Here is a 23,981-nt window from a genome sequence, read left to right on the forward strand (position 1 = left end):
GGATAGGTTTGTAAAGGTTACTTTTGGTTACTTTATGGTCCGTAAGGAAAACGGCATCAATGGTGTTTTGTTTTCCGTAATTCTACATCATTCTGGTCGAAACAGGATGTTTCGGGCAGGACATAATGGAAAATGACTAAGAGCATTGCGCATCTTAAGCTGTGATAAACGAGGAAGTAACCTCTACAAATACACCGTTTTCGAGTAATTAAGGAAGTAGAATTTTGGTGTAAAAAATATGATTCGTGATAATTTATTGTTAGCTAACCAGATGAAAAAGACATTTCATTGTGACTTGAAATAGTGTGCTCACTGCTCACAGGGTTTAGCGTTTCTCGTTTGAAGCTGCTTATAATGTTCATTGTTCAACTGGAGCTCAAGTCACAAAGCAACACCCATTACAGTATTGCATTTCCTCTTAGTGATGAAGACCTGTACAGAGGAGCCGAGGAGCTTTCAGCAACACAGCCAGAAATTACACGTCAGTACATCCAAAACATAACATCTGCATCATCACATTTGAACAAAATATGCACAATACTTCTTTTGTGTTGTCATATAAAACACACACAATCGTCCTTTTGCTGTGTCAGTTATATTCTCTTACTCTCTCCTCTCTTACTGTAGTTCCAAAGGTGGAGGACAGATGCAGTTTGGGCCCAGTAGTGGATCTTCTGTCCTACAGCGAGAGGGAGTGGAAAGGAAACACACAGAGAAGTACTCTCATTAAGAAGGTCAGTGCGTGCCGCTCTGGTCTGGTCGATGCATTTCAGGTTATGGCCATTTGTGTTTTTTTTCATGGCCAAGTCACTTCCTGTGGTTTCCCTGTGTGCTATAGGGTTATAAAGAGTCACTTCCTGTGGTCTCCCTGTGTACTATAGGGTTATAAAGAGTCACTTCCTGTGGTCTCCCTGTGTACTATAGGGTTATAAAGAGTCACTTCCTGTGGTGTCCCTGTGTACTATAGGCTTATAAAGAGTCACTTCCTGTTGTGTCCCTGTGTGCTATAGGGTTATAAAGAGTCACTTCCTGTGGTGTCCCTGTGTGCTATAGGGTTATAAAGAGTCACTTCCTGTGGTGTCCCTGTGTGCTATAGGGTTATAAAGAGTCACTTCCTGTGGTGTCCCTGTGTGCTATAGGGTTATAAAGAGTCACTTCCTGTGGTTTCCCTGTGTGCTATAGGCTTATAAAGAGTCACTTCCTGTGGTGTCCCTGTGTACTATAGGGTTATAAAGAGTCACTTCCTGTGGTTTCCCTGTGTGCTATAGGGTTATAAAGAGTCACTTCCTGTGGTGTCCCTGTGTACTATAGGGTTATAAAGAGTCACTTCCTGTGGTTTCCCTGTGTGCTATAGGCTTATAAAGAGTCACTTCCTGTGGTGTCCCTGTGTACTATAGGGTTATAAAGAGTCACTTCCTGTGGTGTCCCTGTGTGCTATAGGCTTATAAAGAGTCACTTCCTGTGGTGTCCCTGTGTACTATAGGGTTATAAAGAGTCACTTCCTGTGGTTTCCCTGTGTGCTATAGGCTTATAAAGAGTCACTTCCTGTGGTTTCCCTGTGTGCTATAGGCTTATAAAGAGTCACTTCCTGTGGTTTCCCTGTGTGCTATAGGCTTATAAAGAGTCACTTCCTGTGGTCTTCCTGTGTGCTATAGGCTTATAAAGAGTCACTTCCTGTGGTTTCCCTGTGTGCTATAGGCTTATAAAGAGTCACTTCCTGTGGTTTCCCTGTGTGCTATAGGGTTATAAAGAGTCACTTCCTGTGGTTTCCCTGTGTGCTATAGGCTTATAAAGAGTCACTTCCTGTGGTGTCCCTGTGTGCTATAGGGTTATAAAGAGTCACTTCCTGTTGTCTCCCTGTGTACTATAGGGTTATAAAGAGTCACTTCCTGTGGTGTCCCTGTGTACTATAGGCTTATAAAGAGTCACTTCCTGTGGTGTCCCTGTGTGCTATAGGGTTATAAAGAGTCACTTCCTGTGGTGTCCCTGTGTACTATAGGGTTATAAAGAGTCACTTCCTGTGGTCTCCCTGTGTACTATAGGGTTATAAAGAGTCACTTCCTGTGGTCTCCCTGTGTGCTATAGGGTTATAAAGAGTCACTTCCTGTGGTTTCCCTGTGTGCTATAGGGTTATAAAGAGTCACTTCCTGTGGTGTCCCTGTGTGCTATAGGCTTATAAAGAGTCACTTCCTGTGGTGTCCCTGTGTACTATAGGGTTATAAAGAGTCACTTCCTGTGGTGTCCCTGTGTGCTATAGGCTTATAAAGAGTCACTTCCTGTGGTGTCCCTGTGTGCTATAGGGTTATAAAGAGTCACTTCCTGTGGTCTCCCTGTGTACTATAGGGTTATAAAGAGTCACTTCCTGTGGTGTCCGTGTGTACTATAGGGTTATAAAGAGTCACTTCCTGTGGTGTCCCTGTGTGCTATAGGGTTATAAAGAGTCACTTCCTGTGGTGTCCCTGTGTACTATAGGGTTATAAAGAGTCACTTCCTGTGGTGTCCCTGTGTACTATAGGGTTATAAAGAGTCACTTCCTGTGGTGTCCCTGTGTGCTATAGGGTTATAAAGAGTCACTTCCTGTGGTGTCCCTGTGTGCTATAGGGTTATAAAGAGTCACTTCCTGTGGTGTCCCTGTGTACTATAGGGTTATAAAGAGTCACTTCCTGTGGTGTCCCTGTGTACTATAGGGTTATAAAGAGTCACTTCCTGTGGTGTCCCTGTGTGCTATAGGGTTATAAAGAGTCACTTCCTGTGGTGTCCCTGTGTGCTATAGGGTTATAAAGAGTCACTTCCTGTGGTGTCCCTGTGTGCTATAGGCTTATAAAGAGTCACTTCCTGTGGTTTCCCTGTGTACTATAGGGTTATAAAGAGTCACTTCCTGTGGTGTCCCTGTGTGCTATAGGCTTATAAAGAGTCACTTCCTGTGGTGTCCCTGTGTGCTATAGGCTTATAAAGAGTCACTTCCTGTGGTGTCCCTGTGTACTATAGGCTTATAAAGAGTCACTTCCTGTGGTGTCCCTGTGTACTATAAGCTTATAAAGAGTCACTTCCTGTGGTGTCCCTGTGTACTATAGGGTTATAAAGAGTCACTTCCTGTGGTGTCCCTGTGTACTATAGGCTTATAAAGAGTCACTTCCTGTGGTGTCCGTGTGTACTATAGGGTTATAAAGAGTCACTTCCTGTGGTGTCCCTGTGTGCTATAGGGTTATAAAGAGTCACTTCCTGTGGTGTCCCTGTGTACTATAGGGTTATAAAGAGTCACTTCCTGTGGTGTCCCTGTGTACTATAGGGTTATAAAGAGTCACTTCCTGTGGTGTCCCTGTGTGCTATAGGGTTATAAAGAGTCACTTCCTGTGCTGTCCCTGTGTGCTATAGGGTTATAAAGAGTCACTTCCTGTGGTGTCCCTGTGTACTATAGGGTTATAAAGAGTCACTTCCTGTGGTGTCCCTGTGTACTATAGGGTTATAAAGAGTCACTTCCTGTGGTGTCCCTGTGTGCTATAGGGTTATAAAGAGTCACTTCCTGTGGTGTCCCTGTGTGCTATAGGGTTATAAAGAGTCACTTCCTGTGGTGTCCCTGTGTGCTATAGGCTTATAAAGAGTCACTTCCTGTGGTTTCCCTGTGTACTATAGGGTTATAAAGAGTCACTTCCTGTGGTGTCCCTGTGTACTATAGGGTTATAAAGAGTCACTTCCTGTGGTCTCCCTGTGTGCTATAGGGTTATAAAGAGTCACTTCCTGTGGTGTCCCTGTGTGCTATAGGCTTATAAAGAGTCACTTCCTGTGGTCTCCCTGTGTGCTATAGGGTTATAAAGAGTCACTTCCTGTGGTCTCCCTGTGTGCTATAGGGTTATAAAGAGTCACTTCCTGTGGTGTCCCTGTGTGCTATAGGCTTATAAAGAGTCACTTCCTGTGGTCTCCCTGTGTGCTATAGGGTTATAAAGAGTCACTTCCTGTGGTGTCCCTGTGTACTATAGGGTTATAAAGAGTCACTTCCTGTGGTGTCCCTGTGTGCTATAGGGTTATAAAGAGTCACTTCCTGTGGTGTCCCTGTGTACTATAGGGTTATAAAGAGTCACTTCCTGTGGTCTCCCTGTGTGCTATAGGGTTATAAAGAGTCACGTCCTGTGGTGTCCCTGTGTGCTATAGGGTTATAAAGAGTCACGTCCTGTGGTGTCCCTGTGTGCTATAGGGTTATAAAGAGTCACTTCCTGTGGTGTCCCTGTGTGCTATAGGCTTATAAAGAGTCACTTCCTGTGGTGTCCCTGTGTACTATAGGGTTATAAAGAGTCACTTCCTGTGGTGTCCCTGTGTACTATAGGCTTATAAAGAGTCACTTCCTGTGGTGTCCCTGTGTGCTATAGGCTTATAAAGAGTCACTTCCTGTGGTGTCCCTGTGTACTATAGGCTTATAAAGAGTCACTTCCTGTGGTGTCCCTGTGTACTATAGGGTTATAAAGAGTCACTTCCTGTGGTGTCCCTGTGTACTATAGGCTTATAAAGAGTCACTTCCTGTTGTCTCCCTGTGTACTATAGGCTTATAAAGAGTCACTTCCTGTGGTCTTCCTGTGTACTATAGGGTTATAAAGAGTCACTTCCTGTGGTGTCCCTGTGTACTATAGGCTTATAAAGAGTCACTTCCTGTGGTGTCCCTGTGTGCTATAGGGTTATAAAGAGTCACTTCCTGTGGTGTCCCTGTGTACTATAGGGTTATAAAGAGTCACTTCCTGTGGTCTCCCTGTGTACTATAGGGTTATAAAGAGTCACTTCCTGTGGTCTCCCTGTGTGCTATAGGGTTATAAAGAGTCACTTCCTGTGGTTTCCCTGTGTGCTATAGGCTTATAAAGAGTCACTTCCTGTGGTGTCCCTGTGTGCTATAGGGTTATAAAGAGTCACTTCCTGTGGTCTCCCTGTGTACTATAGGGTTATAAAGAGTCACTTCCTGTGGTGTCCGTGTGTACTATAGGGTTATAAAGAGTCACTTCCTGTGGTGTCCCTGTGTGCTATAGGGTTATAAAGAGTCACTTCCTGTGGTGTCCCTGTGTACTATAGGGTTATAAAGAGTCACTTCCTGTGGTGTCCCTGTGTACTATAGGGTTATAAAGAGTCACTTCCTGTGGTGTCCCTGTGTGCTATAGGGTTATAAAGAGTCACTTCCTGTGGTGTCCCTGTGTGCTATAGGGTTATAAAGAGTCACTTCCTGTGGTGTCCCTGTGTACTATAGGGTTATAAAGAGTCACTTCCTGTGGTGTCCCTGTGTACTATAGGGTTATAAAGAGTCACTTCCTGTGGTGTCCCTGTGTGCTATAGGGTTATAAAGAGTCACTTCCTGTGGTGTCCCTGTGTGCTATAGGGTTATAAAGAGTCACTTCCTGTGGTGTCCCTGTGTGCTATAGGCTTATAAAGAGTCACTTCCTGTGGTTTCCCTGTGTACTATAGGGTTATAAAGAGTCACTTCCTGTGGTGTCCCTGTGTACTATAGGCTTATAAAGAGTCACTTCCTGTGGTTTCCCTGTGTGCTATAGGCTTATAAAGAGTCACTTCCTGTGGTGTCCCTGTGTACTATAGGGTTATAAAGAGTCACTTCCTGTGGTTTCCCTGTGTGCTATAGGGTTATAAAGAGTCACTTCCTGTGGTGTCCCTGTGTACTATAGGGTTATAAAGAGTCACTTCCTGTGGTTTCCCTGTGTGCTATAGGCTTATAAAGAGTCACTTCCTGTGGTGTCCCTGTGTACTATAGGGTTATAAAGAGTCACTTCCTGTGGTGTCCCTGTGTGCTATAGGCTTATAAAGAGTCACTTCCTGTGGTGTCCCTGTGTACTATAGGGTTATAAAGAGTCACTTCCTGTGGTTTCCCTGTGTGCTATAGGCTTATAAAGAGTCACTTCCTGTGGTTTCCCTGTGTGCTATAGGCTTATAAAGAGTCACTTCCTGTGGTTTCCCTGTGTGCTATAGGCTTATAAAGAGTCACTTCCTGTGGTCTTCCTGTGTGCTATAGGCTTATAAAGAGTCACTTCCTGTGGTTTCCCTGTGTGCTATAGGCTTATAAAGAGTCACTTCCTGTGGTTTCCCTGTGTGCTATAGGGTTATAAAGAGTCACTTCCTGTGGTTTCCCTGTGTGCTATAGGCTTATAAAGAGTCACTTCCTGTGGTGTCCCTGTGTGCTATAGGGTTATAAAGAGTCACTTCCTGTTGTCTCCCTGTGTACTATAGGGTTATAAAGAGTCACTTCCTGTGGTGTCCCTGTGTACTATAGGCTTATAAAGAGTCACTTCCTGTGGTGTCCCTGTGTGCTATAGGGTTATAAAGAGTCACTTCCTGTGGTGTCCCTGTGTACTATAGGGTTATAAAGAGTCACTTCCTGTGGTCTCCCTGTGTACTATAGGGTTATAAAGAGTCACTTCCTGTGGTCTCCCTGTGTGCTATAGGGTTATAAAGAGTCACTTCCTGTGGTTTCCCTGTGTGCTATAGGCTTATAAAGAGTCACTTCCTGTGGTGTCCCTGTGTGCTATAGGGTTATAAAGAGTCACTTCCTGTGGTCTCCCTGTGTACTATAGGGTTATAAAGAGTCACTTCCTGTGGTGTCCGTGTGTACTATAGGGTTATAAAGAGTCACTTCCTGTGGTGTCCCTGTGTGCTATAGGGTTATAAAGAGTCACTTCCTGTGGTGTCCCTGTGTACTATAGGGTTATAAAGAGTCACTTCCTGTGGTGTCCCTGTGTACTATAGGGTTATAAAGAGTCACTTCCTGTGGTGTCCCTGTGTGCTATAGGGTTATAAAGAGTCACTTCCTGTGGTGTCCCTGTGTGCTATAGGGTTATAAAGAGTCACTTCCTGTGGTGTCCCTGTGTACTATAGGGTTATAAAGAGTCACTTCCTGTGGTGTCCCTGTGTACTATAGGGTTATAAAGAGTCACTTCCTGTGGTGTCCCTGTGTGCTATAGGGTTATAAAGAGTCACTTCCTGTGGTGTCCCTGTGTGCTATAGGGTTATAAAGAGTCACTTCCTGTGGTGTCCCTGTGTGCTATAGGCTTATAAAGAGTCACTTCCTGTGGTTTCCCTGTGTACTATAGGGTTATAAAGAGTCACTTCCTGTGGTGTCCCTGTGTACTATAGGGTTATAAAGAGTCACTTCCTGTGGTCTCCCTGTGTGCTATAGGGTTATAAAGAGTCACTTCCTGTGGTGTCCCTGTGTGCTATAGGGTTATAAAGAGTCACTTCCTGTGGTGTCCCTGTGTACTATAGGGTTATAAAGAGTCACTTCCTGTGGTCTCCCTGTGTGCTATAGGGTTATAAAGAGTCACGTCCTGTGGTGTCCCTGTGTGCTATAGGGTTATAAAGAGTCACGTCCTGTGGTGTCCCTGTGTGCTATAGGGTTATAAAGAGTCACTTCCTGTGGTGTCCCTGTGTGCTATAGGCTTATAAAGAGTCACTTCCTGTGGTGTCCCTGTGTACTATAGGGTTATAAAGAGTCACTTCCTGTGGTCTCCCTGTGTACTATAGGGTTATAAAGAGTCACTTCCTGTGGTGTCCCTGTGTACTATAGGCTTATAAAGAGTCACTTCCTGTGGTGTCCCTGTGTGCTATAGGCTTATAAAGAGTCACTTCCTGTGGTGTCCCTGTGTACTATAGGCTTATAAAGAGTCACTTCCTGTGGTGTCCCTGTGTACTATAAGCTTATAAAGAGTCACTTCCTGTGGTGTCCCTGTGTACTATAGGGTTATAAAGAGTCACTTCCTGTGGTGTCCCTGTGTACTATAGGCTTATAAAGAGTCACTTCCTGTGGTGTCCGTGTGTACTATAGGGTTATAAAGAGTCACTTCCTGTGGTGTCCCTGTGTGCTATAGGGTTATAAAGAGTCACTTCCTGTGGTGTCCCTGTGTACTATAGGGTTATAAAGAGTCACTTCCTGTGGTGTCCCTGTGTACTATAGGGTTATAAAGAGTCACTTCCTGTGGTGTCCCTGTGTGCTATAGGGTTATAAAGAGTCACTTCCTGTGCTGTCCCTGTGTGCTATAGGGTTATAAAGAGTCACTTCCTGTGGTGTCCCTGTGTACTATAGGGTTATAAAGAGTCACTTCCTGTGGTGTCCCTGTGTACTATAGGGTTATAAAGAGTCACTTCCTGTGGTGTCCCTGTGTGCTATAGGGTTATAAAGAGTCACTTCCTGTGGTGTCCCTGTGTGCTATAGGGTTATAAAGAGTCACTTCCTGTGGTGTCCCTGTGTGCTATAGGCTTATAAAGAGTCACTTCCTGTGGTTTCCCTGTGTACTATAGGGTTATAAAGAGTCACTTCCTGTGGTGTCCCTGTGTACTATAGGGTTATAAAGAGTCACTTCCTGTGGTCTCCCTGTGTGCTATAGGGTTATAAAGAGTCACTTCCTGTGGTGTCCCTGTGTGCTATAGGCTTATAAAGAGTCACTTCCTGTGGTCTCCCTGTGTGCTATAGGGTTATAAAGAGTCACTTCCTGTGGTCTCCCTGTGTGCTATAGGGTTATAAAGAGTCACTTCCTGTGGTGTCCCTGTGTGCTATAGGCTTATAAAGAGTCACTTCCTGTGGTCTCCCTGTGTGCTATAGGGTTATAAAGAGTCACTTCCTGTGGTGTCCCTGTGTACTATAGGGTTATAAAGAGTCACTTCCTGTGGTGTCCCTGTGTGCTATAGGGTTATAAAGAGTCACTTCCTGTGGTGTCCCTGTGTACTATAGGGTTATAAAGAGTCACTTCCTGTGGTCTCCCTGTGTGCTATAGGGTTATAAAGAGTCACGTCCTGTGGTGTCCCTGTGTGCTATAGGGTTATAAAGAGTCACGTCCTGTGGTGTCCCTGTGTGCTATAGGGTTATAAAGAGTCACTTCCTGTGGTGTCCCTGTGTGCTATAGGCTTATAAAGAGTCACTTCCTGTGGTGTCCCTGTGTACTATAGGGTTATAAAGAGTCACTTCCTGTGGTGTCCCTGTGTACTATAGGCTTATAAAGAGTCACTTCCTGTGGTGTCCCTGTGTGCTATAGGCTTATAAAGAGTCACTTCCTGTGGTGTCCCTGTGTACTATAGGCTTATAAAGAGTCACTTCCTGTGGTGTCCCTGTGTACTATAGGGTTATAAAGAGTCACTTCCTGTGGTGTCCCTGTGTACTATAGGCTTATAAAGAGTCACTTCCTGTTGTCTCCCTGTGTACTATAGGCTTATAAAGAGTCACTTCCTGTGGTCTTCCTGTGTACTATAGGGTTATAAAGAGTCACTTCCTGTGGTGTCCCTGTGTACTATAGGCTTATAAAGAGTCACTTCCTGTGGTGTCCCTGTGTGCTATAGGGTTATAAAGAGTCACTTCCTGTGGTGTCCCTGTGTACTATAGGGTTATAAAGAGTCACTTCCTGTGGTCTCCCTGTGTACTATAGGGTTATAAAGAGTCACTTCCTGTGGTCTCCCTGTGTGCTATAGGGTTATAAAGAGTCACTTCCTGTGGTTTCCCTGTGTGCTATAGGCTTATAAAGAGTCACTTCCTGTGGTGTCCCTGTGTGCTATAGGGTTATAAAGAGTCACTTCCTGTGGTCTCCCTGTGTACTATAGGGTTATAAAGAGTCACTTCCTGTGGTGTCCGTGTGTACTATAGGGTTATAAAGAGTCACTTCCTGTGGTGTCCCTGTGTGCTATAGGGTTATAAAGAGTCACTTCCTGTGGTGTCCCTGTGTACTATAGGGTTATAAAGAGTCACTTCCTGTGGTGTCCCTGTGTACTATAGGGTTATAAAGAGTCACTTCCTGTGGTGTCCCTGTGTGCTATAGGGTTATAAAGAGTCACTTCCTGTGGTGTCCCTGTGTGCTATAGGGTTATAAAGAGTCACTTCCTGTGGTGTCCCTGTGTACTATAGGGTTATAAAGAGTCACTTCCTGTGGTGTCCCTGTGTACTATAGGGTTATAAAGAGTCACTTCCTGTGGTGTCCCTGTGTGCTATAGGGTTATAAAGAGTCACTTCCTGTGGTGTCCCTGTGTGCTATAGGGTTATAAAGAGTCACTTCCTGTGGTGTCCCTGTGTGCTATAGGCTTATAAAGAGTCACTTCCTGTGGTTTCCCTGTGTACTATAGGGTTATAAAGAGTCACTTCCTGTGGTGTCCCTGTGTACTATAGGGTTATAAAGAGTCACTTCCTGTGGTCTCCCTGTGTGCTATAGGGTTATAAAGAGTCACTTCCTGTGGTGTCCCTGTGTGCTATAGGGTTATAAAGAGTCACTTCCTGTGGTGTCCCTGTGTACTATAGGGTTATAAAGAGTCACTTCCTGTGGTCTCCCTGTGTGCTATAGGGTTATAAAGAGTCACGTCCTGTGGTGTCCCTGTGTGCTATAGGGTTATAAAGAGTCACGTCCTGTGGTGTCCCTGTGTGCTATAGGGTTATAAAGAGTCACTTCCTGTGGTGTCCCTGTGTGCTATAGGCTTATAAAGAGTCACTTCCTGTGGTGTCCCTGTGTACTATAGGGTTATAAAGAGTCACTTCCTGTGGTGTCCCTGTGTACTATAGGCTTATAAAGAGTCACTTCCTGTGGTGTCCCTGTGTGCTATAGGCTTATAAAGAGTCACTTCCTGTGGTGTCCCTGTGTACTATAGGCTTATAAAGAGTCACTTCCTGTGGTGTCCCTGTGTACTATAAGCTTATAAAGAGTCACTTCCTGTGGTGTCCCTGTGTACTATAGGGTTATAAAGAGTCACTTCCTGTGGTGTCCCTGTGTACTATAGGCTTATAAAGAGTCACTTCCTGTGGTGTCCGTGTGTACTATAGGGTTATAAAGAGTCACTTCCTGTGGTGTCCCTGTGTGCTATAGGGTTATAAAGAGTCACTTCCTGTGGTGTCCCTGTGTACTATAGGGTTATAAAGAGTCACTTCCTGTGGTGTCCCTGTGTACTATAGGGTTATAAAGAGTCACTTCCTGTGGTGTCCCTGTGTGCTATAGGGTTATAAAGAGTCACTTCCTGTGCTGTCCCTGTGTGCTATAGGGTTATAAAGAGTCACTTCCTGTGGTGTCCCTGTGTACTATAGGGTTATAAAGAGTCACTTCCTGTGGTGTCCCTGTGTACTATAGGGTTATAAAGAGTCACTTCCTGTGGTGTCCCTGTGTGCTATAGGGTTATAAAGAGTCACTTCCTGTGGTGTCCCTGTGTGCTATAGGGTTATAAAGAGTCACTTCCTGTGGTGTCCCTGTGTGCTATAGGCTTATAAAGAGTCACTTCCTGTGGTTTCCCTGTGTACTATAGGGTTATAAAGAGTCACTTCCTGTGGTGTCCCTGTGTACTATAGGGTTATAAAGAGTCACTTCCTGTGGTCTCCCTGTGTGCTATAGGGTTATAAAGAGTCACTTCCTGTGGTGTCCCTGTGTGCTATAGGGTTATAAAGAGTCACTTCCTGTGGTGTCCCTGTGTACTATAGGGTTATAAAGAGTCACTTCCTGTGGTCTCCCTGTGTGCTATAGGGTTATAAAGAGTCACGTCCTGTGGTGTCCCTGTGTGCTATAGGGTTATAAAGAGTCACGTCCTGTGGTGTCCCTGTGTGCTATAGGGTTATAAAGAGTCACTTCCTGTGGTGTCCCTGTGTGCTATAGGCTTATAAAGAGTCACTTCCTGTGGTGTCCCTGTGTACTATAGGGTTATAAAGAGTCACTTCCTGTGGTGTCCCTGTGTACTATAGGGTTATAAAGAGTCACTTCCTGTGGTGTCCCTGTGTGCTATAGGCTTATAAAGAGTCACTTCCTGTGGTGTCCCTGTGTACTATAGGCTTATAAAGAGTCACTTCCTGTGGTGTCCCTGTGTACTATAGGCTTATAAAGAGTCACTTCCTGTGGTGTCCCTGTGTACTATAGGGTTATAAAGAGTCACTTCCTGTGGTGTCCCTGTGTACTATAGGCTTATAAAGAGTCACTTCCTGTGGTGTCCCTGTGTACTATAGGGTTATAAAGAGTCACTTCCTGTGGTGTCCCTGTGTACTATAGGCTTATAAAGAGTCACTTCCTGTGGTGTCCCTGTGTGCTATAGGCTTATAAAGAGTCACTTCCTGTGGTGTCCCTGTGTACTATAGGCTTATAAAGAGTCACTTCCTGTGGTGTCCCTGTGTACTATAGGGTTATAAAGAGTCACTTCCTGTGGTGTCCCTGTGTACTATAGGCTTATAAAGAGTCACTTCCTGTGGTGTCCCTGTGTGCTATAGGCTTATAAAGAGTCACTTCCTGTGGTGTCCCTGTGTGCTATAGGCTTATAAAGAGTCACTTCCTGTGGTGTCCCTGTGTACTATAGGGTTATAAAGAGTCACTTCCTGTGGTGTCCCTGTGTACTATAGGCTTATAAAGAGTCACTTCCTGTGGTGTCCCTGTGTGCTATAGGCTTATAAAGAGTCACTTCCTGTGGTGTCCCTGTGTACTATAGGGTTATAAAGAGTCACTTCCTGTGGTGTCCCTGTGTACTATAGGCTTATAAAGAGTCACTTCCTGTGGTGTCCCTGTGTGCTATAGGCTTATAAAGAGTCACTTCCTGTGGTGTCCCTGTGTACTATAGGCTTATAAAGAGTCACTTCCTGTGGTGTCCCTGTGTACTATAGGGTTATAAAGAGTCACTTCCTGTGGTGTCCCTGTGTACTATAGGCTTATAAAGAGTCACTTCCTGTGGTGTCCCTGTGTGCTATAGGCTTATAAAGAGTCACTTCCTGTGGTGTCCCTGTGTGCTATAGGCTTATAAAGAGTCACTTCCTGTGGTGTCCCTGTGTGCTATAGGCTTATAAAGAGTCACTTCCTGTGGTGTCCCTGTGTGCTATAGGGTTATAAAGAGTCACTTCCTGTGGTCTCCCTGTGTGCTATAGGCTTATAAAGAGTCACTTCCTGTGGTGTCCCTGTGTGCTATAGGCTTATAAAGAGTCACTTCCTGTGGTGTCCCTGTGTGCTATAGGCTTATAAAGAGTCACTTCCTGTGGTTTCCCTGTGTGCTATAGGCTTATAAAGAGTCACTTCCTGTGGTTTCCCTGTGTGCTATAGGCTTATAAAGAGTCACTTCCTGTGGTGTCCCTGTGTGCTATAGGCTTATAAAGAGTCACTTCCTGTGGTTTCCCTGTGTGCTATAGGCTTATAAAGAGTCACTTCCTGTGGTGTCCCTGTGTGCTATAGGCTTATAAAGAGTCACTTCCTGTGGTTTCCCTGTGTGCTATAGGCTTATAAAGAGTCACTTCCTGTGGTCTCCCTGTGTGCTATAGGGTTATAAAGAGTCACTTCCTGTGGTCTTCCTGTGTGCTATAGGGTTATAAAGAGTCACTTCCTGTGGTGTCCGTGTGTACTATAGGGTTATAAAGAGTCACTTCCTGTGGTCTCCCTGTGTGCTATAGGCTTATAAAGAGTCACTTCCTGTGGTGTCCCTGTGTGCTATAGGCTTATAAAGAGTCACTTCCTGTGGTTTCCCTGTGTGCTATAGGCTTATAAAGAGTCACGTCCTGTGGTGTCCCTGTGTGCTATAGGGTTATAAAGAGTCACTTCCTGTGGTGTCCCTGTGTGCTATAGGGTTATAAAGAGTCACTTCCTGTGGTGTCCCTGTGTACTATAGGGTTATAAAGAGTCACTTCCTGTGGTGTCCCTGTGTGCTATAGGGTTTTAGAACACGGCTCTCTTGAATACTCAATTCTGATTGGTCAATCAACAATATTCACCGGTCATTATTTCTCGACAACCGACCGCTGCTCTGCCACACCTGGATTAATCAGTTGGTAAGAGCATTTTGTCCGCAGATGCTACTAATTAGGCCAACCAGTTGCAGCTGTGGTGTCTTGTGTGCCAAAGAATGAAACCGCTTTGTGTTGAAAACGCTATTAAAAAATCTATTTGAATAATTATTTTTGTCAGATTATTGAATTATTTAGTTGTAGGCCGTGTTCTAAGCGGGATAATGTATACTGAGCCGGTGATTACTGGAAATAATGACCTTCAGGTGAATATTAAGCCCTCCGCTGCGCGTCGGGCTAAATCATTCACCTGTCGGTCATTATTTCCACAGTAATCACCGGCTCAGTATACATTATCCCTTACATAAAGAGTCACTTCCTGTGGTGTCCCTGTGTGCTATAGGGTTATAAAGAGTCACTTCCTGTGGTGTCCCTGTGTGCTATAGGGTTATAAAGAGTCACTTCCTGTGGTCTTCCTGTGTGCTATAGGGTTATAAAGAGTCACTTCCTGTGGTGTCCCTGTGTACTATAGGGTTATAAAGAGTCACTTCCTGTGGTCTTCCTGTGTGCTATATAGTCTCTTAAAACAGACTGTCTTATCTACATCCGGCGGATGCAGCTATATACAGTCTGTACTTCGTGGGGGAGAATCATGCACCAAACGGAAGAGGAAGTTGAAAGGCGGGACTTCCGCTCATTCGTCCAATCAGAATTTAACATTAGCTAACTAGCTGTATACTGCTGTAGCTATCGTTAGCTAACGCTGATTAGTAAGACGAACCATAAGCTCAGTAACGTTAGCAACTTACCTCATCACTTTCGTTTAACTCTGGAATAAGTGCACGTCTTGCACGAGGTTCCTCCAAGCCGCGGATACATCGTTTACGTCTATCAGGGTCTTCTTTCACCGGTTTCGTCGGCGTAGCTTCCATGGTAATTCTAAAGCACTGCTAGCATTAGCAACCTGCATCGGTTTAAGTTTCCGGGGGGAACATATTTTTCGTGGACACGCGTGTCGTGATTGGTCAGATTCCGTCGAACTTCCTTCCGGTCTGAAGGTTTTTTTCACTACTTCCTTGTGCATGTTCTGGGGGTCTAACGTACAGACGGTATGGCGAGAGCATTTGAAAATTGCGGAAGCCAACTCGTCTGTTCTAAGAGACTATGTGCTATAGGGTTATAAAGAGTCACTTCCTGTGGTGTCCCTGTGTACTATAGGGTTATAAAGAGTCACTTCCTGTGGTCTTCCTGTGTGCTATAGGGTTATAAAGAGTCACTTCCTGTGGTGTCCCTGTGTGCTATAGGCTTATAAAGAGTCACTTCCTGTGGTGTCCCTGTGTACTATAGGGTTATAAAGAGTCACTTCCTGTGGTCTTCCTGTGTACTATAGGGTTATAAAGAGTCACTTCCTGTGGTGTCCCTGTGTGCTATAGGGTTATAAAGAGTCACTTCCTGTGGTGTCCCTGTGTGCTATAGGGTTATAAAGAGTCACTTCCTGTGGTCTTCCTGTGTGCTATAGGGTTATAAAGAGTCACTTCCTGTGGTCTTCCTGTGTGCTATAGGGTTATAAAGAGTCACTTCCTGTGGTGTCCCTGTGTACTATAGGGTTATAAAGAGTCACTTCCTGTGGTCTTCCTGTGTACTATAGGGTTATAAAGAGTCACTTCCTGTGGTGTCCCTGTGTGCTATAGGGTTATAAAGAGTCACTTCCTGTGGTGTCCCTGTGTGCTATAGGGTTATAAAGAGTCACTTCCTGTGGTCTTCCTGTGTGCTATAGGGTTATAAAGAGTCACTTCCTGTGGTGTCCCTGTGTACTATAGGGTTATAAAGAGTCACTTCCTGTGGTCTTCCTGTGTGCTATAGGGTTATAAAGAGTCACTTCCTGTGGTTTCCCTGTGTGCTATAGGGTTATAAAGAGTCACTTCCTGTGGTGTCCCTGTGTACTATAGGCTTATAAAGAGTCACTTCCTGTGGTGTCCCTGTGTACTATAGGGTTATAAAGAGTCACTTCCTGTGGTTTCCCTGTGTGCTATAGGCTTATAAAGAGTCACTTCCTGTGGTGTCCCTGTGTGCTATAGGGTTATAAAGAGTCACTTCCTGTGGTGTCCCTGTGTACTATAGGCTTATAAAGAGTCACTTCCTGTGGTGTCCCTGTGTGCTATAGGCTTATAAAGAGTCACTTCCTGTGGTGTCCCTGTGTGCTATAGGCTTATAAAGAGTCACTTCCTGTGGTGTCCCTGTGTGCTATAGGGTTATAAAGAGTCACTTCCTGTGGTCTTCCTGTGTACTATAGGGTTATAAAGAGTCACTTCCTGTGGTTTCCCTGTGTACTATAGGGTTATAAAGAGTCACTTCCTGTGGTCTTCCTGTGTGCTAATAGGCTTATAAAGAGTCACTTCCTGTGGTCTTCCTGTGTGCTATAGGGTTATAAAGAGCTGTCCCAGAGGTTTGGCAGCCTGAGGAGAGTGAGAGGAGACAACTACTGTGCCCTCAGAGCCACTGTGTTCCAGGTGCTGTGTCACGGCATGCAGCTGCCGGCCTGGCTGCAGCAGGAAGACATCACTATGGTAAATGCAAATGGAACGCGGAAATAATGCAAAAAGAATCTGATTGGAATTGGATTGATAAAACCCCTTTTAGACTGGTCAGAAATCCCACTAATATCCACAAACTAGTAGAGGTGTCACGATACCCTCAGTTCACGATACACGATATTGGGTTCACGATAACGATACGATACGATATTTATTAATTTTTTACAAAACTTGAATAATGAAAATGTATGACTGGAAAAATAGTCTTATTTGAAATACACAAAATGCAAAACAATGCTGTTGTTGGAAATTGTTATAATAACTAGAAAACAACATGGAAGATAAGGCTTATCTTCAATATAATCTGTCACACTGTCACAAACTAAATGTTTGTTGCATGGTAGGCCTAAAAGAAAAATAAACTATACAATCTATATCTTAAATAACTTATGCAGGCAACGAGCTGTGTATTGTGTAGGCTAGTACTATCTTCATATTTAATTGTCATCCTCTTAAGAGAATGATTCCTCTTCAATTAATTCTCTGACTGCACTGTATGTTGAGCATTGTGCAGCGTTAATTGACGATTGAAACGTATCAAGTTAAAGTTACTCGTACAATTAGACATGGTAATCGTAACAATTAGAAATGGTTTCAGGAGTACAGAGCTGCATGATCGCCTAATGACAGATAGCCTATTATGTGCACATTAGATGCATTCAGAGCGAGATTCATTTGTAGGCTATACTATTAACTGCTTACCCGACATGTTGTGCCCGTGGAAACAATGGCACAAACTAGTTCATTTCAGACTACTGTAGGTCTAGTCTTTACAGTGGCGCCGGAACGAGTTTGCAATTAGGATGACTAATTGGAATTAACGTTTTTTTGGACGTTTGGATGATTTTTAGCCATATTTAGAGGAATATCTAATTTTAAATTAACAGTTGTGATGTCATTATTCAAAACGTGAATAAGTGTTGCGCAAACTTCGCCAGCAATGCATTAATCTATAAATAGCGCAATTAATCTTGTTGGTTATTTAATGAGCGTCGGTTTAGTCCCCATTTCAAGCAAAGCAATGAAAAAGATAGAGAGAGAATACAGATCAGTGCCGGCCCGTCAGTGCAGCATGTTCAGAGGTTCTTTTTCTCGGGATATAGTTTTTCATCTCCACGATATCGTCACGTTCTGATATCGCGAAATATCGTGACATCCCTACAAACTAGTGACATTTTCTTCAGTCTAAAAGTTTCCAAGCCGCGCCATTTACCCGATAGAGCGACCCTGCAAGTGAGGCGGGTTTTTACGCGGTGGCTCTGGTCCGGCTGGCGATATAAATCTTGGCGGTGGTCCAACCCGTGATTTTCTTTCTTGCCGAGAGAAAAGTGTGTCTCATCGTCATGCACGAGTGCACCCCACAAAGGCAAAGCTCACGAGCCCAGCCCCAGGCACATACAGTAGACTGCGTCAAAGTCAGCCAGAATGTAAGTCGGTCGTCAGCTTTAGCTCTTTCAAAATAAACCCCTCGTTGTAACGTTCACATTTTGCTTTACAGCTTCACTATTATGTAATCTTAACATCAAAACGAGTATTTTGATAGTTTTCTGCTTCGTTTGTTGAAACACCTTTTTCTCTTCCAACGTGCATCAGTGAGGCTATTTACTTGTTTAAATGACATTAGTTTGACATTTTTATCCGGAAGTTTTCATTTTGTTTTAGCTGGCCTGACACTACTGCACCTAGGGCAGCCGTGAGAGAAGGGAAAAGGGAGGGGGAAGAGACAGCCCACAGCGGTGGAGAAACGCGGGTTGAGAGTGCGATATAAAAGTTTAAAAGGCGATGCTGCTGCTGCTACCTCCTGCTTTAGAGTAATACAGAGAAATCACACCCCCAGGTGTTGAAGTAACCGCTGCATGTTTTGCAGGTTGCAGGTTGTACCCGTGCGTGTGTCCGTCCATGCGAGCGTATGTCCGTCCGTGTCTGTCTTTCACCGGCTTGGAGCCGCGGCGTCTTCTGACTCCACTCACTTCCTTGTACGTTTGAACTGGGGGGGTGGGGTTGCTAGGCTAAATCTCATCCACACATCTCGGTGCACACACATGGTCACTTATAGAAGCGGCTGTACTAAAAATCTATTTTTGGAAGTTGTGAATCGATTCAGAATCATGGAAGATTCGGAATCGCGATTCTTACATGAATCTTTATTTTTTATTTTCCTTTGTTTCTTTTTTGATACCCCTGGTGAATATGCCTGATGCTTCCCTCTGACCTGTTTAAATGCCTTGTGGTTACAGTTACCCGAGGAGCTGGAGGCCCAGGAAGGGCTGATCAGTCAGTGGGCATTTCCTGCAGAATGCCAACAGGGAGACGGGACAGACGCCGCCGCTGCTCAACGGCTAAAAGGATACATTGAACTTCTGCAAAATAGGGTACTGCCAAGAACCATATATACAGTCACAAGCGCATCAACCACTGCAGTTTTTTTAGGCTGTCCGTGGACACTGGTGATATTCATTCGTGATTTTCATCCACACAGCTTTTGGCTGTGATTGCTTCCATATGTTGAAGGGTTTTTGCATTTTTTAAGTGCCGTACTGCTTTGCATGGCTTTCTGTCATTACAGTCTAATAATACCTTAAGGGGTTTAGAGGGATAGGTGGACCCTCAACCTCAAGGAAACCGTTTCAAACATTTATGTGACATAAACTGCAGCACCACTTTACTATACCAACACGAGGCCCCGGGGCAACATTTATTGTCAGTAATGGCCGCTGGAGGCTTGTTAGGAATTCTAGTGTTTGTAATTCACAAACTCTTTTCAAACTCATAACCCCACTGTTTTCTAAGCTTGACATTGTGGATTCCTTCGTCACTTTGAATAGACTCTGCATCGGTTATTCTAGTCATCGCCAGCTCCACAAGCATTGGTATGTTTAACCCTTGTACCCTGCTGTTTTGTCCAACTCATCTTACTGTTGGTCCAAGCGACTACCCAAAATATGAATAATTAATAAGATTATTATTAATTCTTTCCAAAAAAGTATATATTTTTTATTCATTGGTAACTTCATCCCTCATTATGTGTACCAACATTTCATACTTAGTCAGAACTTTAACCACTCAAATGCCAGTGTCCAGTAGTACTGTAAGTACAGTAAAAGTACACTAAAAACACAATTTGCCATAAATTTTCGTTCCCATAAATGCAAAGTGGATTTTTCAAGGGGGGGATTTCATAGCCTGGGATAGGTCAAAGATTGGCAGCAACATTGATTTTGATCATCTTTAGTTTTTTGGGAAATGCACTTTATCATTTTTTACCCTGAATTTACTGTTGGTCCATGGCATGGACCGCAGTTGAGAATGGTGAATTTCATAGTTTTTTATTTTTTATTTTTTATTGTTTCTTATTTCATTGATAACTTCATCCCTCGTTATGTGTACTGACATTTCATTCTAACTCAGAATTTTAACCCCTCAAATGCCAGTGTACAGTAGTACAGTAGAGTGCAGTATGAGTAGACTAAAACACAAAAAGTGAATTATTTTTGTTCCCATAAATGCAAAGTGTGTGAGAGTGTGTGTGTGTGTGTGTGTGTGTGTGTGTGTGTGTGTGTGTGTGTGTGTGTGTGTGTGTGTCTGTGTGTCTGTGTGTCAGAGAGAGATGGAGAATCTGCAGTATACAATGTAATTTATATCTGTAAATTCAGATTACTTTTGTAATCAGATTACTCATTGTAATCAGATTACTTGTGTAATCAGATTATCATCAGTGATGTCATAAGATGTTTTTGGTCATGTTTTGGTCTAATGATGTCACTGATGACATTCATAGACATTGTGACATCATCAGTTGGTTCATATTTACTGCAGGATTTGAGCCAAAAAAGCAAAAAGTGCCTGTTTTGGACTCCCAGACTTCTACCCCAAAAAACACAAATGAGCTTTAGTCCAGCATCTATCCTGGTCTAAAGGCTTCAAATTAGTAGTGTGCACTGTAAAATTCTGTTTTTGAATATTTTCCCATGTTCGGCATACAGATCAATTTCCTGTACATTTCATGTAAACTGCATGTACCGGTAATTGGTTGTTGTGCCAAAACTGGGGGAATAGGGGGAAATAGCAAGCATTACAAGCCTTGACTCGAGGTGAGATGTGTAACATCAGGGAAATAATCTTTTTTGTTGAAAAAAGCTGGAGATCCTAAAAAAGTGTAGTTTTTGTTCAAAATGAACATTGAAAACAATGGGAAAACTATGCAATGGACTTTGAGGCCATGTAATTCCCCCAAATTTTCAGCCAACCACAAAATTCCATTTCAAGGTCAAATTTCAAGGTGTTTGGTCCAGGATGATAGAATAAAAACATGAGAGGTGAGAGGGAGACTTTTGTAAAACACACAGAAAAATAGACCTGAGCATACTTTTGGCCTCAGACCACCAAAAATGTCAAAACCCCATCCGCGCGAATGTTAAAACGATCCATGCCTTGGACTACCAGGGTACAAGAAAATGGAAACCAAAAATAAATATGTTTTGAGCTTGTCACACCACACCACAGAAAAATGTGTTATTAACCACCCAGTCAAATGTCACCAAGTATAAAATGAGGTTAGCAGTATTCTCTACTCTGAAACTGCTCACAGTGCTCTCCTCCCATCAAAGTGCTGCACAACTTGATACATTGTGGTGCAGGGTAGGGGCACTTCAGCCTGATTGCTTCACAGAGTTTATTGTGTAATAAGTCTGAAGCATGAGCATGCCAAATTCAAACCAAACATCAGGAACAGTACAAAAACCTAAATCTCAATATTTAGGATTTGGATTGAAACTAATGTCCAATACTTTTAGATGGTTACTATTATGCACATAAGACCCTAAATCACATACTGTAGTTAGAAGGTTATTGTGCATTTGGATTTCCAGGGGATTTAAATATATAGAAGCATAATCACCATTGTTGTCACTTTGTCTAGTGGAAGGCTGCAGTGGGCTGCTCCACCGCGGAGGAGCGGCAGCAGCTGTGTGAGCGCGTGTTCCAGGGAGGTGAGGAGGAGCTGGGGCTGCTGGAGGCGCTGAAGCTGCTGATGCTGGGCCGAGCGGTGGAGCTGCACGGCCTCATGCAGGGTGGGGGAGAGGAGGTGCCGTTCTTCTGCTGGCTCCTGTTTGCCCGCGACTCCTCCCACTGCCCACGCGCCTTCCTTTCCAACCACCTCAGTCGCGTGGGCTTCAGTGCCGGCCTGGAGCAGGTAAGAGCAACCATGTGCTATCAATTCAATCAATTGGCTGTGCCTGAGGGTGGGAAGCCGGATTGGGGGTATGTGTCCTGGTCGTTGCACTAGCGCCTCGTCTGGTCGGTCGGGGCGCCTGGTCAAGATGGAAGGGAACTGGTGGCAATAGCGTGATCCTCCCACGTGCTATGTCCTACCGGTGAAGCTCCCCATCAGGTGAAAAGAAGCGCATGTGTTGGAGGAAGTATGGAGCTAGTCTCAGCTCTCCCCAGATCGGCAGAGGGTGGAGCAGCGACCGGGGCAGCCAATAGGGCAGCAGGGATAAATTGGCCACGTATAATTGGGGAGAAAATGGTAGGGATGGGCATTTCTAGCAAAAACACTATTCGAAATTCGCTGGCCAAATTCGAATTTAATTCGAAATTCGAAAAAAAAATAAAAAATGTAAAAAAAAAAAAAAAAATTAATTTTTTTTTTTTTTTTTTGTGAGTGAAATGTTGCATTGTCTCCCCTGATTCTAAGTCTACGGCTTTATTAATTAATATAAAAAGCTTCTGCTGTGGATTTTTAGCTCAAACAAGCATTGCACCACTGAAGTAAAGAACATGTTACATGACATTGACATTTTCGAAAATAAAAAACAGTTTTGACAATCATGAGTGGTTCATTAAATATTTAGTAGGCTCAGGTCTGAGTGCCAAAGGGGTGCCAAAGTCACCCCCTCTCCCTCTTCATGGGATTTCATCCGCCATTCATTTTTCCATAAACCTTGCTTAAAATGCTTATAAAAATTGTTTTACTTGCTCAAACCAAGCGATTTGACTATACTTAGAATCAGGGGAGACAATGCAACATTTCACTAAAAAAAAAAAATTTTTTTTTTTTTTTTTTTTCGAATTTCGAATTTCAATAATAAAAGTCGACCTTGATAATAACAACGATTATTCGAAAATTCGAAATTCGATGCCCATCCCTAGAAAATGGGGAAACATCAGAAATGGGGACCATACGTCCATCCGATGCTCGTTAACGCGATATCTGATTCTGAGGAACGCCTTTATGGAATTTCATAAAATTGGCCTCAAAAGTCAACTTGGACTCAGGGATGAACTGATTAGATTTGGGTGGTCAACGGTCAAAGTTCAAGGTCACTGTGACCTCAGGAACGCCATTCCCAAGTTCGTTAACGCAATATCTCAGGAACGCCTTGATGGAATTTCTTACAATTTGGCTCAAACATCGACTTGCACGCAAGGATGAACTGATTAGATGTTGGTGATCAAAGATCAAAGGTCAAGGTCATTGTGACCTCTCGAACGCCATTTTCAAGCTCGTTAACGTGATATCTCAGGAACACCTTGATGGAATTTCTTCGAATTTGCCCCAGATGTCAACTTGGACTCAATGATGAACTGATTAGATTTTGGTGGTCAAAGGTCAAAGTTCAAGGTCACTGTGACCTCACGACCGCTCATTTCATGCTCGTTAACGCGATATTTCAGACCTCATGAACGCAATTTTCAAGCTCGGTAACACCTAGGCCCCTATTCTCCCACAGGCCTTCGGCGCTAAAATGGGCCTTCGGCGCTAAAAAACGTGCCTTGCGCCTGTCTCGGGAAGATATCAACAGGGCTTTAGGCTGGTAAATGCGCTTTACGCTGAATGGGCGTGGCGCACTCCCTGAATGGGCGAGAATGGGCGTTTCGGCGTTAAATATCGGCCTAATGATATCTTCCCACCTGGCGTAAATTTTGCGCTTTGCGCTTTTGAAAACCAGGCCTATTCAGTGCGCTGGTTGCGTGGAGCGCTCCTCTGGCTCTCCTCTGTCACCCTTCTCTGTGTCACTCCCTCTCTCTTGCTCATATCAGTCTGACAGGCACAATACGACTCTCTCTCTCTGACTCCCTCGCTCAGACAGACACAACACACGTCCCATAGGAGAAGTTGTAAGTTCACTGCCTGTGTAATGTCCCAGCATGCATTGTGCTACTCCATTTCGCTACTAAATAGCAACCAAATGAGCCGAAATAGATATAAAGGTAGTTCTAAATAATGTGTAATGGTAACACAACCTGCAATTGTAGAACATTTCAATATTGGACCAAATAAAACATCGAAATGAAAACACCACCCTATGTGAAACATATATGTCCTCCTGGGCCTATATATATCCCTTGTCGATTTAACGTGATTTAGATAAGTGACAGCGGAACGCGCTTCTACTGTCATGTGCTATACTGTGATGTCCGCTCCAATAACTTGGCCCTACTTCACATTTAGTTTTACAATAAAAACACATTTATGCAATGACTTTACATAATGTAGGGTATATTTATGTGCATCATCCTACCTGCAGCAGGCGAGAGAAAATGATATCTTTCTGGACAAACTTTCACCAATCTAATTAATCTCATCATATAGGGATAGGCTATATTTTTCTAGCTGATGCATTTAGAACATTCTTTTCACTTTGATCTTGCTATAGTGTAGGGTATTTACATGCTTGCAGTATTTAAACTGCAGTTAGATTGGT

The 23,981-nt window shown here is 43.8% G+C and overlaps 1 protein-coding gene across 1 annotated transcript in view; it reads left to right on the top strand.

Annotated features, from left to right (window-relative positions):
- The window catches only part of LOC310772350 (uncharacterized protein), a 36,479-nt gene that overhangs the window by 7,374 nt on the left and 5,124 nt on the right, over window positions 1–23,981 (top strand). Inside the window, exons 5-10 of the mRNA XM_083632130.1 lie at window positions 1–6; window positions 423–481; window positions 628–734; window positions 16,105–16,248; window positions 18,513–18,647; window positions 21,194–21,466. The exon at window positions 1–6 is cut by the window's left edge and continues 336 nt beyond it. Of these exons, the coding sequence (XP_083488256.1) occupies window positions 1–6; window positions 423–481; window positions 628–734; window positions 16,105–16,248; window positions 18,513–18,647; window positions 21,194–21,466 (724 nt within the window). The remainder of the gene's footprint in view (window positions 7–422; window positions 482–627; window positions 735–16,104; window positions 16,249–18,512; window positions 18,648–21,193; window positions 21,467–23,981) is intronic.

Source organism: Poromitra crassiceps, assembly GCF_964638095.1.
Source record: "Poromitra crassiceps genome assembly, chromosome: 2".
Taxonomy (NCBI): domain Eukaryota; kingdom Metazoa; phylum Chordata; class Actinopteri; order Beryciformes; family Melamphaidae; genus Poromitra; species Poromitra crassiceps.